This window comes from Apostichopus japonicus, chromosome 19 (genome assembly GCF_037975245.1).
Source record: "Apostichopus japonicus isolate 1M-3 chromosome 19, ASM3797524v1, whole genome shotgun sequence".
NCBI classification, from domain to species: Eukaryota; Metazoa; Echinodermata; class Holothuroidea; order Aspidochirotida; family Stichopodidae; genus Apostichopus; species Apostichopus japonicus.
In genome coordinates, this window is record NC_092579.1 from 22365803 (window position 1) to 22381796 (window position 15994).

The 15994-nt window shown below is 36.4% G+C and overlaps 2 protein-coding genes across 2 annotated transcripts; both read right to left on the minus strand.

The window, feature by feature from the left end:
• Window positions 1-1543: 1543 nt before the first annotated feature.
• On the minus strand, window positions 1544-5838 carry LOC139960010 (uncharacterized). The gene is made up of 4 exons (XM_071958008.1): window positions 5638-5838; window positions 4390-4623; window positions 4115-4231; window positions 1544-1803 (listed from the first exon to the last, which is right to left on the minus strand). Exons 1-4 carry the CDS (start codon window positions 5717-5719, stop codon window positions 1700-1702), a joined length of 537 nt encoding a protein of 178 aa, XP_071814109.1. The 5' UTR covers window positions 5720-5838; the 3' UTR covers window positions 1544-1699.
• Window positions 5839-7064: 1226 nt separating this feature from the next.
• On the minus strand, window positions 7065-15723 carry LOC139960021 (C-type isolectin Sp-CL4-like). Its single transcript, XM_071958029.1, has 5 exons — window positions 15080-15723; window positions 12174-12320; window positions 11267-11406; window positions 9081-9211; window positions 7065-8189 (listed from the first exon to the last, which is right to left on the minus strand). The coding sequence occupies exons 1-5, from the start codon at window positions 15168-15170 to the stop codon at window positions 8030-8032; spliced, it is 669 nt and encodes a 222-aa protein (XP_071814130.1). The 5' UTR covers window positions 15171-15723; the 3' UTR covers window positions 7065-8029.
• Window positions 15724-15994: the final 271 nt, after the last annotated feature.

A 15994-nucleotide genomic window follows, 5' to 3' on the forward strand; every position in this document is an offset into this window, starting at 1 on the left:
GAGTCGTGCCCTAATAAGGAGTGTTCTTTTATTCCCTTTTGTTATTTCCAAAGCAAAACAAATATCCCTTTGTTGAGACATTAAGAAGACTTACTATAGAAAGGGCCTTTTTGTTGCATATAGGAGAAGTTTCGACACTTCTATAGACGAATAAATGAGCCTATAACTTAAGATGACCATATTTTCTGGACTGAAATCGGGGACATTTATTGCGTGACTGATATGGGGGAGGGGAAAATTTTGGAAAATTTTCAAGTGCCTCAGGTGCTTAGATGTAAAATGGTGATACTTAGAAGCACTTTTCAAATCAATTTTATTTTCAAAAATGTAGCTTTTTCCTAAATGAAATTCACTTACTTTACGTGGTTCTTTGAGAGCTTGTGATTTGCTCGTGCTCACACTATAAGTGTCGTTGTGTCGCTGTAGTTGCCAAGTATACGGTCGAAAGAGTGCCTGCAGGCTAGGACGATCTAGCATATATTTAACAGTGTTTCCACTGTACACTGGCCCACCTGAAATACTGGTTATAAGTTGACTAAATTTTGCTTTTACAATTATTTGACTAATAATGTGTGATATTTTCGAAATTCCTGAACATTTTGACGAATCGGGGACATTTTCGGGGACACTTGTTCATCGGGGACAGCACACTGTAATCGGGGACTGTCCCCGAAAATCTGGGACGTCTGGTCACCTTACTATAACTGAGTGTTACTCTGCGTATATTACATTCAGCCTTTAATTGTGCGTCCGTTTCCAATCACCGCATGTCCCTCTATACCTTCTTGCATTATACATTTCAATGGCAATATACAAAAGAAATTATTACCAAAGATACAAACGAGTTATATATTTAAAGCATGCATAAAGTAAAACAGAAACCAAAGGTACAAAAGATACTTTTTAAGAAAAAGTCGCCCAGGAAAGAACCTGGGCACGAAAACCAAACTACTGAACGACTGATCCGCTTCTAACCCCAGTCCCCTTGCAAAGGTACAAAAGAGATATTTGAAGTATGAATAAAATACCAAGGCAAGCAGGCTGACAGACTGCTTGGCAAGAGCATACCATATAGATACAACCTTGTAACACTATAACAAAACTGTATGGTTAACATAACTGTATATATGTAAAGTATATATATTATATGTTATGTGTATGTTTATGTTTTGTATGTATATATATATATATATATATATATATATGCAATGGAGGTAAAAAATGGAGGTCTGTTCAAAGTATCTCTTTCGAGATCCGGCTTTAGGAATCACAAATGATTTTCGAGTTGGTTAGCATCATGTTTGATCTCTAGAGTAAGGCAAAATATGTCACCAAAAAACAGAAGTAGTATTGTTCGATACAGGTGACAAACGCCTACAGTGGAATTACGATCTTCCTTACCGGTTTCGAACCTCTGGACATACAATCAGCGTCCATAGCCTAGTGGTTAGGGTGTCCGCGTACAGAGCGGGAGGCCCGTGGTTCGAATCCCGGTGGAGGCTGAAAGTTTTTTCACTGTTCTTGATTTTCCAACTCATTACGATTTTCATATATATATATATATATATATATATATATATACTTATTGTTATTATTATATAACTTATTGTCATGTAATAGGATGGTATACGTTAACTTTTACTCTGTTAAACTGCTTAAAGTCCCTCATCGCTAGGTTGTCCTTATCCGCTATGCTATGCTAAATTTTTTCACACACAAATGCAGTTGGGTTCAATCCATTTAGGTAGCATACTTGGTTTTCCATGCATCCAATGATCTCACACATATCAAATGTGTTAGAAACTGTATTGAAAAAAAAATGAAGAAATTAAACATATATAAAATCAGTAGAGAATCCATCTGCAATAAGTTAATTGTCGATTTATTCATTTGAACCTGGCTGCCAATATTTACAACGTTCAAAGAATAGTTCAAGTCAAAATTTCTTTTTGATATGTTTAAGAGGAACATAATCTAAGCATTCTAGTAAAATTTGCATTCAATTCCTATGTACCGATTTTGAGATATTGACCGTTGAAGTTGCCACCTTTCTTATACCAAAAGTGAGCTTGGAGCAAACATGTGTGATGTCATAGTTGCACACCACTGACAAATTATGTTGTGTGTTTTTTTCTTTATTTTTCAGTCTATTGATTTGACCTTGGATTGGATAGGGTAACTAGTTTGTCTGAAGGGGATGTGAAGTTTATAAAATAATATAACCTATGGTACACTCACATTATGGATGCATCCAATTGTGGAGTATAAAATAAGACGTACATTTTAAAGAAAAGCAAAACTTTTTTTTGCATAGATTGTCTAGATTATATGTTCCTCTTTCACATATCAAACAGAAAGTTTGACCTGGACTATTCTTTTAAAGGATTGTGAATGAGACATTTGTTATGTTACGAATTCTTGTTACGTCACGCATAATATGACAAGGAAAAAAGTGGGGCATGAGCGATATAGTTATGTTCCTTTAGCTGTTCTTATTGACATGTTGATCTTTTGAATTTTCGTTTCTAGAAAATAGAATTTCATTTTATTAGAAATTCAAAGAGGGATAGAAGGGATTTATTTAGCCCTTCGTCTGCCTTACGTAACAAAGACGTGTCTTTACGTTCGTGCTAACGTGCGTCTCAAGTAATCTGCGAAATTTTCACATAAATTTGTTTAAAGAAATAGTTTCTTTTTTGTTGATTGTTGCCCTGTTGAATTTTCCCTACGTGTTTACTTATACCCCTTTCGTTTCCCTTTGCTTATGTCTCTGTGATACAGTGTACACCTACCACCCCTCATTGGGCCAGGTCTTATTATCGGTGCGAAACGGAGCATGTAGTCTTGTTCTTTCTTTAAAAAGTTCAAAATATACAAAAGCCCCCGATCGCAAATACTCGTTGATCAAGCAACTTTAGATTAGCTAGCCGCGAATATATTTTTTTCCGAAACAGGTTTGCAATTACAGAGTTGTCAACTTTACGACGCGAGTTCACGAGTTTTGAATGAATATACGCCAAAACAGTAGTATGCACCCTGTACGAAACTTTCACAGTGCGATGTTATCGATTAATGCCTTCACAGAAAACTTTGATCAAAGTAGATCATACAATCATAACAAACTAATGTGCCAATTATGTCTAAACCGATTCCAAAGATACGAAAAGCTTCGGGTAATTTTGCAACGTTGCAACGAATGGATGCAGACATTTTGGTAACCTCGAAGTGAGGGTTTCTATGGTGATGACGTTACTTTCCCGATCAATCATGAGCGACTATTAACACACAATAGCAAACTTGTTTGGGGAGAAAAAAATTCGTTAGCCGGCCTCCCCTCCATTATCGGGCATAGTACTTATACGTTGTCGTAGTAGTGTACCCTTTGTGATCAATATTAAGAACAGTTTAATTCTACATTTTCTTGAACCGACAAACAGACCTGTAGAGTGAGTATACCATGCACCGAGTACGAGTGTGAGGACAACGTCCCGAGTACACGTTAAATGTCCCGATGGTCCGAGTACAATTTCCCGATGGTCCGAGTACAATGTCCCGATGGTCCGAGTGCAATATCCCGATGGTATGAGTACAATGTCCCAATGGTCCGAGTACAATGTCACGATGGTCCGAGTAAAATGTCCCGATGGTCCGAGTAAAATGTCCCGATGGTCTGAGTACAATGTCCCGATGGTATGAGTGCCAATGTCCCGATGGTCCGAGTACAATGTCCCGATGGTCCGAGTACAATGTCCCGATGCTCCAAGTACAATGTCCCGATGGTCCGAGTACAATGTAGAGATGGTCCGAGTACAATGTCCAGATGGTCCGAGTACAATGTCCCGATGGTACGAGAACAATGTCCAGATGGTCCGAGTACAATGTCCAGATGGTCTGAGTACAACATCCCGATGGTCCGAGTACAATGTGCCGATAGTACCGAGTACAATGTTCCGATAAGAGTACTAATTACAAAGCCATCAGTACGAGTACATGATTTTCAATTTGGCTGAGTACGCGTACACACACATGTGTACTCGGAGTACACAAATATATACCTGTATCCGAATAAAAGACAACGAAGCACTATAAGTCTGCACACAATTAAGTCACTTACCAGGTGTGTCGCAATTAATGCCAGTAAAATCTTCATCACAGAGGCATATGTACCCATACACGTCGTGGTTCTCACATGTACCATTACTACACGGGTTGTTAAAACATTCATCAGTCCCTTCAAAGAAAATAACAGCAGTTTAAAAAAATATTAAAAATCAATCACAACGTAAGCAACGTTTATGTCTATATCAAACGGAATCTAATATATGGACACACGATAAGAAAAGTATACACAAACTATAAACAAATGGAAGAAACATGATGTTTTGTTACCTATGGTAACCGTAAAGGAACAGTCTGCTGTATTGCCAAACGAGTCTACAGCGAAATATCCTTTGTAAGTGACCCCTAGGGGAAACAGAGGGCCGCGCGGACCTGCTTCTACTCTGGTAAACGATCTATTCAAGGCACTGACGATGATTGGGTCGTTCCATTCTATTGGTGGTATCTGGCTCGCAAGCCGAACGTATTCATGAATGTCCTCCGGGCACTCGATTGAGAAAGTGTCTGTTTTGGGTGAAGAAAAGTATATTCATATCTCGTCGAATCTCGTCTGCGTTTGATCATTGAAAAAGTCCACTTTCATGCCAACCCACAAGAAAGTGATAACTCTCTCTATGTCTCACCTCACACAACCGCGACGACTCCAATCTATATACCATGTATATTCTGTTTCAATTCGTATTCACCCAATAATATCATTAAATAACCTTTTTTTCAGAAGTGCTTTTCCAACGTTACTTTTCGGGAGTTATAAAATTTGTTGGAAAACAAAAACAAAAAACGAAGCAGTTCTTACCAACTACAGTTATGTTGAAAGAACAAATGGCTTGGAAATTTCCACTGTTGTCTGCGACAATATACTTAAATTGACTTACTTATTTGTTTTCTTTTATGATATATCTGATATTGTTCCATTAGATGACAAGAAATTAAGTTTGTTTTTACAAAGGCATATACACACATATAAAGTTAGAAGCAGTATTTTAATTAAGGCTATCTATAACAGGTTAGTCCTCAAGATATGTTTTCATTTTCTAAAGTTTCTTTATTAAGAATGACAATAACTATGCCACTATAAGTCTTTGTTTATGTATAATACCGAATACGGCCGTTTTAAAAGCAACCAAAACAGGCAAAACAGGCATGTATCAACTATATTTCCAAAATAATTGTATCATGCGTTGAGCAAGGTCTTGAATGTACGAGTTTTGCGAGGTTTCTGTGTGTGTGTGTGGGGGGGGGGGTTGCCCAGACCCCTGACCAATTGTTATATATATTTTTTCATTTACAAATTGCTATGGTAAGATTTGAGTGGAACCAACATCCATAGTATAGTTTTAACGTAAGCTCTACATGACCCACCTCACACCGCTCACCCCTACAGTATACTATCAAAGGTATACAACGGACTAAATTATTAAAATGTGATTTTAAGGCTCTCAAGAATTTCTTGAAAATTATAATTAACCGGTCCCTGTGTTCCTGTGTGAAACATATTCAAAAGCAAAGCTTACTTACCTTCTGACGACGTTTCGCTCCTAGATGCGGACATGAGCAGCATCCAGTAACATAGTATGGCAGGGAACAATTTCGTCGTCATTTTGAGTCATACAGCAATGTGCAACTGTTTTCTTCTATAGCTTATTCGGATCTCAATACATGTGTGCTATCTTTATCGTACCAACGCAACTGCTATATATAGATGTATAGAGCGTTTTGTATTATACTAAAACTCGTTTAGTTTACAAACTATATTATATTGTTTGTTTTTTTTGGTGTAATTCGTCAGTGCGTGACGATTTTAATACAACTTTTATTTGTATCCGAAACAAAGAGCCTAGAGGTGCAAAGAAGGGATTCGAAAATGTTAAAGAAATTCGAAAAGCCTTCCTTTATATGAAAACTATTATAGTGAGACAGACCTTGATGTTGTTGATAGTGCTATACTTGTGTAACATGTAAGCATCATGGTGAAATTTGCATGTAATTCCTATATATAGCGTGTTCAAGATATATGTCACATGTATATATATAAATATATATATATATATATATATATATATATATATATATATATATATATATATATATATACATATACATATGTGACAAATATATATCTTGAATACGCTATACTAAGGAATTGCATGCAAATTTCACCATGATGCTTATAGAATCATTACAGAATGTATGTTGCACATTCATCAATTCGAAAATAAATTTACCTTGGACCATCTATATCTGTCTTTATATTGAATTGTTGTGACTCCACGCAAGTTTCCGGAAGGAGGAATGGCAGCCAGAAGGCAACCGATTGTTCCCGCCTAAGAGATCAATACTAAATTCGATCGATGAGGACAATAATACTTCCATATAAAATTTAAAAAAAAATACATAGAGATAGAACTACGGATATACTGTTGTTACTTCTATCACATTAAAATACGTCACATTTGTCGCATGCAAGGCCTGTTGTCAAATATAACCTTGCCGTTGTGAATTTTAAACCGAGCAGCTATATTATAGTCAATACCTTAATGTAGTTGGGTCGTTATAGAAGTTAATAGCGCCGCGGTCGTTAGCCAATATTTTCACTTTCCGAATTCCTTCTAAAACGAGAACGTCTATCAGGAGGTGTGTTAGAAAATTATTTGTTTGTATGTATTGTAGATCCTTCTGCAAGCAGGAACGCGCGAAGAAGCCTCATTGGCTTATCAAAGCCGCAAGCTGACCGAAGTCAGTCTCTTAGATTCATATCTAACGTCCATGATTATGAATTGTCAACAACTCTGTAACTGGACGACATACATTAATCTTGGAGTGACTCGAACCTGGGACCTTATGATTGGAAGGCACCGACGTTAACCACTGAGCTAAAACTCCACATTATGACAGCAAAACAAATACATTTTGCCAAAAGTAAATAAATAAATAGTTTCTCTCCATCTTCTTTTATTCGGTATTTGGACGTTCGCATGGTATTCATTGAACAAACACACTGCATAATTAAGTTACATAGATATACATGCATGCAATAACAAAACCTTTCTATAACAACACATGTAGGCTACTGTCCTCTCTCAGCAAAAATGTCAATTAACATTTACTGTAAACAACTTGTATGAAACTCACTTATGATATTCAATTAATGCTTCCATCAAATAGCATCCTATACATGAAAAGTATATCATTTTCTTTCTTACTAAGTCCGAAACTTGTGGTCTAAGGATTTCAGGTTCGAGCCCTGGCCAGATCATTACGTTGTGTCCTTGGGCAAGGCGCTTTATTTCCATTGCCTCTCTTCATCCAGGTGTATAAATGGGGACTTGCGAGGTAACTTGTAAACATAGTTGTGTGCGCCGGTTTGTGGCTGCACCCTATGGGAAGTCCCCCGGGGGACACGTGGTTGTGGTGCACTGTGGTGCCCCAGGAGAGATTGATTGAATTGTGCACACTTTGGTGTGTAGGTGTGACAAGTTACCAATGACCAGGGTTAAGTTGTTAAGTCGTGTGAGAGGGCCTTGGCCCTGAACAAGACTGTAAACCTAAAATTATAATTATTATAGAAACGGACATTTACCGAAAGCTGTGAGAATGCTATCCATATGAAATACCTTTGAGTTATCGCTTTTCTGTTCTAGACTTGAAGAGCGAATTTGAAATTTATACAAGAATTCATTTCACACAGATTACTCGCAGTTCAACTTCTTACTAACCAAATCAAATTTTAAATGAATAAAAAAAAAGAAGTGATAATACGAATGTCTTTGTAATACAGGATTAAATTCCTGAACGAGTATTTTGACCATGCTGCACAAACGTCTTTTATGAAAAGATTTCCTAACTACAATATCCTTTACCTGGAACGAAGTTGCTATGAAATGAAAACTGCTTTGTGTGTTTTGTTTTTTTAGGTGGGATTAAAATATTTTTCATATCCAGGACGTTGGCATAGAATATTGTAAGTCTCATGGCATTGTTTATCTTGTAACATCCACGAATCTGAGAGCAAAGATGCGACACAGTCTTGAAGTCCCGGACTATCGTTCGGTTGGCCACTTCGCCAAGCACTACAAAATAAAGAAATTATAAAACTTGTGTGCGGCCTTTCGCTATACGCTGAACTGCATTAAACATAAAAATAAATTGAAGGGGTGGATTGTTTTCTTACCCGAATTAAGATATATTTAAGCCTATATGCATAGGCCTACTTCTGCAGGGTTCGGGCATATATATATAGGTTTCCTGATTTTCATCAGTTTCCCGAAAACCTGAAATTCCATGAACCTGACATTTTAGGCATATCTTGAGCTATCATTGGTCTGCAGCAGTTTGTATATAGGCTCAACTTACACCAGCATTATGTGGCAACAGCATTCAAATCTTTGTATCGTCTTTTTTTGGGGGGGGGGGTGGGGGGGGAGGGTTCTTGCACGGAATACAACATTTTTACGTTTTTACGACATAATATAATAATCTTCGATCACATCACTCTCAGATTCTTAAAAAGTCATATTAATGAGGAAAACTTTAAAAACATCCGCTAATTTAATAATTTAGCCCTATTTCGAAACAATCAAGTTTGGAAAATACACTTAAATATGTAGCGAAGGTTACTCATTGCCATTCCCAAATATGTGCGATACCTCTCCATTCTAAACCTATATATACCTATTGACATAGGTCCTCTTAATATATACCAACCTCCTGTCTCCAACAATCCCACCCGCTCAGAGCCAGGCCCGTAGCCATGCATGCCGGGACAGTGGGGTACAGCCGCCCCACCTCGCGGTGCAGACAGCTGTTCCCCTCAACCTGTGCCACCATCATAAGTACCAACATTTCACAGGTGACACGATACGTCTATTTTGCCCCTCTTTAAGATGTGTGTGCACCCCCCCACCCCCAACTCTCCAAATCAGAATTCCTGGCTAAGGGCTTGCTCCGACTGCATGACATACCTGCCTGACTCGTTGAACGGTCGGCCATCCATCCATTCGAAGAATTCACGATTGGTTGAGTTGCGAACGATACCAATCCAAAGGTTGTTCTCACGGTTACGAACAACGTCCACTATACCTACGATAGTATTCTGTTTTGCAATAAAAAGAGATGAAATCAATTGCAGGGTTAAAACATTAATCCAGTTGTCATGCATTTTTAAGGATCTCGCTAAGAAACGTGCATGGCAAGCCAAATTAAACGGGGGCCATCACGGCTATCTTCAACGCTCGTATGGCAAGCCGTTTTACTTTTTATTCAATATTTAATGATATCTTTAATTATTTGATGATATCATTAAATCAATTGTTGATATCAACAATTCGAATTGTTGATATCATTAAATCAATTAATGATATCATTAATTCAATTCATTTCTTGATATCAATAATTCATTTAATGATATCATTAAATGAATTAGTGATATCAAGAAATGATTTAAAGATATCTTTAAATGTATTTGTGATATGTACATATCACTAATTTGAATTATTGATATGTACATATCACTAATTTGAATTAGTGATATGTACATATCACTAATTCAAATTAGTGATATGTACATATCAATAATTCGAATTAGTGATATCATCAAATATGACGTTATATTTACATATCATTAATTCGAATTAATTCGATTTAGTGATATGTACATATCATTAATTCGAATTAATGATATCATCAAATATGACGTCATATTTACTGATATCACTAATTCGAATTAATGATATGTACATATCACTAATTCGATTTAATGATATCAACAAATATGACGTACATATCAAGAATTCGGCCATATTTAATGATATCATAAAATATGGCCGAATTCGTGATATGTACGTCATATTTGATGATATCAATAATTGGAATTTATGATATCAAAAAATTCGAATTAATGATATCATTAAATATGGCCGAATTCGTGATATGTACGCCATATTTGATGATATCATTAATTGGAATTTATGATATCATTAAATATGGCCGAATTCGTGATATGTACGTCATACTTTTTGATATCATTAATTTAAATACCGATATCTGAAATTGAATTTATGATATCTTGAATTGAAATATTAATATCTATTATAGTTCATCTATTTTAAGATATCACATATTTAATTCTTGATATCGTCAATTTTAATTATGATATCATCAAATAAAATAATGATATCAATAATTTCCTTGCACCAATTAAAGATATCTTGAATTAATTTAAGATATCATTAAAAGAATTTCAGATATCATGAAATAATTGTTGATATCAATAAATACTGAATAAAAAAAATAAAATGGCTTGCCATACGCTCGCGCGATCTCGAAACAACCAATCAGTGACGCTTATTCACTCATGTGATCCTTCAGTCGACGCGTCGTTGAAAGTTTACGATGTGATCATTTGGGGCAAAGTCACACCAGGTTGCCGAATAGTTAAGGCTTCGATTTGTAATACAGCTTATATACTTTTATGAAACAACTACAGACGGAATACACCGAAGAATCTGCCATTGCGTTATACTCTTGTAATGTCTTTCGTAAGGCTATTTCTTGTATATTATCAGAACCTATTTCTCTTTATTCTCTAAGATACTTATATGAATATGACGTCATGAAACTGAAGCTTGATAATCTGGTTGTCCGACAATCGTGGTGTTGCTAATTGAAACGGTCCAGTCTAGTGTTCTTCCCTATAGTTAGAAAAACGGAAGGGGTGAAGATACTCCTCACCCCCCCCCCCCCACACACCCACATTTTTCAAAATTGAGAGGAATTGTTCTCAAGCTTCCCTCGCCCCCTACCCGTCCCTATATGTTATATGTTGTTCTGTGGATACAAAAAAGAGCTTAATAACAATGACACGGCTGCCTTGTCGCGCAAAGATATTTAACCTCACATACATGCGCCCACTTCACCTATTGCAGCATAACCAAAACCAAGCCCCTAGTCACATCATTCAGACAGCCTGGCTTGACGAGAACAGGGAGGTAAGGAGCTACAGCCATGGGCCCCGGATTCCAATTATGCATCCGGGGGGAATATGTGATGAAAAAAATTAATATATTCGCATTTTGATTGTATGATCAGGATCTCGATGACGTTAGTGTCCCGGGGCCCCACTGCTTACAAAATTAAAGATAGACATTACCACTAAATTGGTCGAATTTAAAACTACCACATTTCCTCCACACGTCTGACAAATTCGTCTGGAATTCTCGAAGGCCCTGGTTCCATCTGGTATCATGTATTCCCCTGGCATATTTTCCACCGTGTGCCATGTATTACAAGCTATATTCCAGAAGAGAGAGAGAGAGACCACTTTCAGGTGTAAGAAAGTATCTATATAGTTAATTGGGTGCGATTGGATGCGAGAAATACTAGAGGTGATGGGGGGGGGATGTCGATAAGGGAAGCATAGTTCCTTAAATTCCTGTATAATTTACACGTATTGTTCAGCGTTCAGGGAAAAAATATCTACCGTGTGCCTTTAAAATGAAGGGTCGAAACTGAATACCTTTAAAATGCGAACTAACCTTATGTCCCTCTCTGCGGTTCCTTTCACCCTTTTTCATTATCTACTCCCAATCTGCCATCATCTGCACTAGGTGACCAGACTGCCTCATCTACCCCTCCTTCCAACCACACACATATCGCTTTCCGATCTATCTCAGCAGCATGATCATTGACTAACACTTTAGTTGAAATGGTATCTCGTAAAGTAAAACTGCAAAACATTTATTTCCCGTCACCAAGGAGCCCATCCCCACCCCACCCCACCCCCACTTTCACCCGCAAACAAAGCACCATCATTGGCACCACCGCCACTGAGTCGTATTCCGCGTCTAAACACGGGGCTATAATTTCCTTCGATGCGCATTTGGTTAGGGATGAGAGAGGGGAGGGGAGGGGAGGGGTGTTGCCAATCTCAAGCATGGTATACGTGTTCGTAGGAAACACAATGTTTCATACTATATATCAGAAAACGGACGGAGAGTAACAAAAAAAGGATAATCGGAGAAGAATGGGGCCATATATAGCTACGAATTTAGGCTGACCTTTGCATCCGTATTCTGAAGATGTATCCTCTAGTTGGACTGTACTGTCAGGTGTCTTGGTCAATATGGATGAACAAGAGCATGAATCTGCGGAAACGGCCGCTTGGAGATCTGTGATTGGTTCAAATTGTGCCGAAGGGCATGTACCTGAAAAATGCATAGACGTTGATTACGAAATAGTCTGTTTTGTTTCAAAGTCTGTATATTATGACCGAACCGTGGTCATCGTGGACACATTAATGTTACGATGTAGATCTTTAAAACGTAACCATTTTATCTTAAGCGTAATTGTACACTATACATGTCTGATCATGTTTTACCTCCATGGTCGTCTGACGTACAACAATAACGATTTATTTATGTAATTCAAGACGTATACTGTGTAAAGATATCATATTTAGCAACACGCTCAAATATTGACTAAAAACTATACTAATGATAAGTTTAAAATACGTATAGGGATATGTTGGAATATATTTTACAAAGAAAACAACCATAAAAACGGTTGAAATAAACCTTCCAAGTACAGATAGATGGATTATTATATATTATATATATATATATATATATATATATATATATATATATATATATATATATATATATATATGAATAGATCTATATACCATGCTACCTTTTGTCAACCCCCACCCCAATGATTTAGAATTTTATTCACTTCCCCCAGACCTCCTTACACAGTATCCACCACAGGTAATTTCCGTTGCGGGAAACTTCGGTGCTAAATATGCCCCCATGTTACCCTGGGAGTGTGATTACAATTCCCAATGTTGAGTATGTTCAAAGAGCCCTTTCCCTCTCTTGTGATCCTAGCAATGTCATTTACATATTCTACAGTGTTCTTTGCAAAGAGGGCACTTATGTAGGGGAAACAGGCTCTCGGTTCTGCCTATGTTTTAATAATCACAACAACAGCAAAAATCAATTCATGATAATTTTGCAAGAGTCCCAGTGTCCGAACATTTCAATCTTCATAGACATTCTCTCAAAAACCTAAAATGTATTTTAATCGCTTCTAACTTCAAATCTGTAACTGAACGTAAACGGACTCGATTAGATCTTTCGTATATTAAGTCTCACATCACCGGTCTCAACGAAGACTCGGGACCCCTATAAATGATTAATAGTTCAACAAAATGTACTCCGTTCTTCCTATTCTTTCCTCCTTAATCCCTTTCCTGTATAGTCATGGTTTATTTGTTACTAATTCCAGCAGTGCCACTCACACTTATCTAGCATCATACTTTAATTGTGTTGTAATTTACACGTTTTATTCCACTGCCAAGTATAGCTGACGAAGGTCCCAGGGGGACCGAAAATTCCAATTTGTTTATATATATAAATATGTTTCAAATATATATTAATATATATATATATATATATTTGAAACATATTTGTATATATGTTTATATATACAAATATGTTTCAAATATATATTAATATATATATATATATTATATATATATATTATATATATATATTATATTATATATATATAATATATCTGTTCAAAGTATCTCTTTCGAGATCCGGCTTAAGGGATTAAAAATGATTTTCGAGTTGGTTAGCATCATCAATTTGATCTCTAGAGTAAGGCAAAATATGTCACCAAAAACAGAACTAGTATTGTTCGATACAGGTGACAAACGCCTACAGTGGAATTACGACCTTCCTTACCGGTTTCGAACCTCTGGACATACAATCAGCGTCCATAGCCTAGTGGTTAGGGTGTCCGCGTACAGAGCGGAAGGCCCGTGGGCCGTGGTTCGAATCCCGGTGGAGGCTGAAAGTTTTTTTCACTGTTCTTGATTTTCCAACTCATTACGATTTTCATTTATATATATTCATTTGCCTTTGTCGTTTACCTCCATTGCATATATATATATATATATATATATATATATATATATATATATATATATATATATATATATATATATATATATATATATATATATATGGGCCTTTAGTATTTTTTTCGTTCGATATAATATCATATCCTCAGTCATAATATAGATTCATACGATATTTATACGTCTATAGTGAGTTTTCACTTACATGCCACTTAAAAGTAAGTTTTCAATGGCAGTATCCGGAAATGAGTCTTCTCGTTTATATTTCGATCCAATGAATAAGAGGAAGGAACTTTTCGATTTGGTGACAATATGTCTACGTAACACAAAACCTTTGATCAGCTCTAACATGTTGCTATTCTTTAGGATCGTTTCCAAGAAGAACAACTCATTAATTAAACAACACCGTGCATTGCAGGGTAAAAACATCGATAAAAGCAAGACATTGTCACGTAGCAGGAAGCATACCGTAATAAGGACGAGATTTTTCCGTGTTTTATAGCATCCTTCAGTGTCTGCATGCGTTTATTATTCAATAAGTCCAGCGATTTACCAAAATTTATTAGAATCATTACAAAGTATGGTATATAGTTCTGCAACCTTTCTAGGCCACGGCTGGTCAAACAATTTGGCATTCGTCGGCGACCCATTAATCACCACACCCACACACTACCCACCCACCCCCCCCCCCCCCCATGTACCACGATCAAGTTATTCATATAGCTTCATTAGAATATTGTTGCTTGAATGAGATATCTGGATCTCTTAATTCCTTGCCATAAGTTCGTCGCTCTTGGTTTGAAGGCGGAAACATAGCAGAGATCGCCACCAACTTTGTGTACATTTCATCACAATTTTGTGTTCGAAACGTTGTGAAAAAGTTATTGACTACCATCAACCCCCCTCTCCTTCAACACACACACACACACACACACACATATATATATATATATATACGTTTTTCATTTATATATATATATATATATATATATATATATATATATATATATAAACGGGTTAAACGTGTAAACTTACCCGTGACGGCACTCCAAAGAGAGAACACGAACACAATTAAGACTATTTTAAACAGTCTCTGCATCGACGAATAGTAATGTTTCATCGTCATCTCGCTATCAGTATACTGTCTCCTGTTTCTTCTTCTTTTGTCAGAGGATGACAAGATTGTTACCTAACTCATTGCTCTCACTCGCAAGAAATAGAAAACACTTCTTTCCGCGTCAAGTGGAACAAAAGTTAGCTGATTCAACTCCGATAAAGAATAGACTCCTCAACAGTCGTTCCGTCTTAAATATAAATAATTGAAGCACAATTGAAATAGAGAAATTTTTATTATTTTTCTCCTCCGTTCATGTTGAAATTTCCTGCTGATGTCGATTTGTTTTTTGTTTGTCCCAAATAGGATGTTGTTTACACCTTAAATATATTGTATTGGATCTTGAAGAGTACAAAATAAGATTACACGTCCATGTTCGGATATTTTCAACATAAGAATTATCTAAAGTTGTAAATAATTCAATATCATAAACAATGAACCTTTCTGACAATAAAAATAAAATAAAATATATATATATATTTCAGGCTTTACACACAATAAAGTTGCATTGAGAAACAGTAATTAAAGTAAAACAAATAAATATCGCTGCTCTGGTCTGCAGCCAGTCGTCTCGTGTCGATGAATATAATAAAATAATTACAATGACTCGTCAAATGCAGTGTAATTTAGTTTTCGACTTTTCTCTTTCTGACATATCTGAATCGACGTATGATTGATTTTTATTTCTTCAGAGTATACAAGTATAAATTTTTCAACATATCAAGTGTTTTTCTGTAGTTTCTTATTGATCCTTGTCTTATTTTTAAGAGTATCGACTGATGAGGGAAAGGTTATTGCCAAACGTAATTCCTTTCTTCGTGCATGATGGGTTAAGG

Bases quoted from the DNA above. Each gene is read 5' to 3' on its own strand.
- LOC139960010 (XM_071958008.1), bottom strand. From the start codon at position 5,719: ATGACGACGAAATTGTTCCCTGCCATACTATGTTACTGGATGCTGCTC. The intron at 4,624-5,637 runs GTAAGTAAGCTT...CACCCAAAACAG, and splicing joins GAGCGAAACGTCGTCAGAAG to ACACTTTCTCAATCGAGTGC. The intron at 4,232-4,389 runs GTAACAAAACAT...TTTTCTTTGAAG, and splicing joins TTCCTTTACGGTTACCATAG to GGACTGATGAATGTTTTAAC.
- LOC139960021 (XM_071958029.1), bottom strand. From the start codon at position 15,170: ATGACGATGAAACATTACTATTCGTCGATGCAGAGACTGTTTAAAATA. The intron at 11,407-12,173 runs GTCAGCCTAAAT...TCTGGAATATAG, and splicing joins TTCAGAATACGGATGCAAAG to CTTGTAATACATGGCACACG. The intron at 9,212-11,266 runs GTAATGTCTATC...ATTGCAAAACAG, and splicing joins TAAATTCGACCAATTTAGTG to AATACTATCGTAGGTATAGT.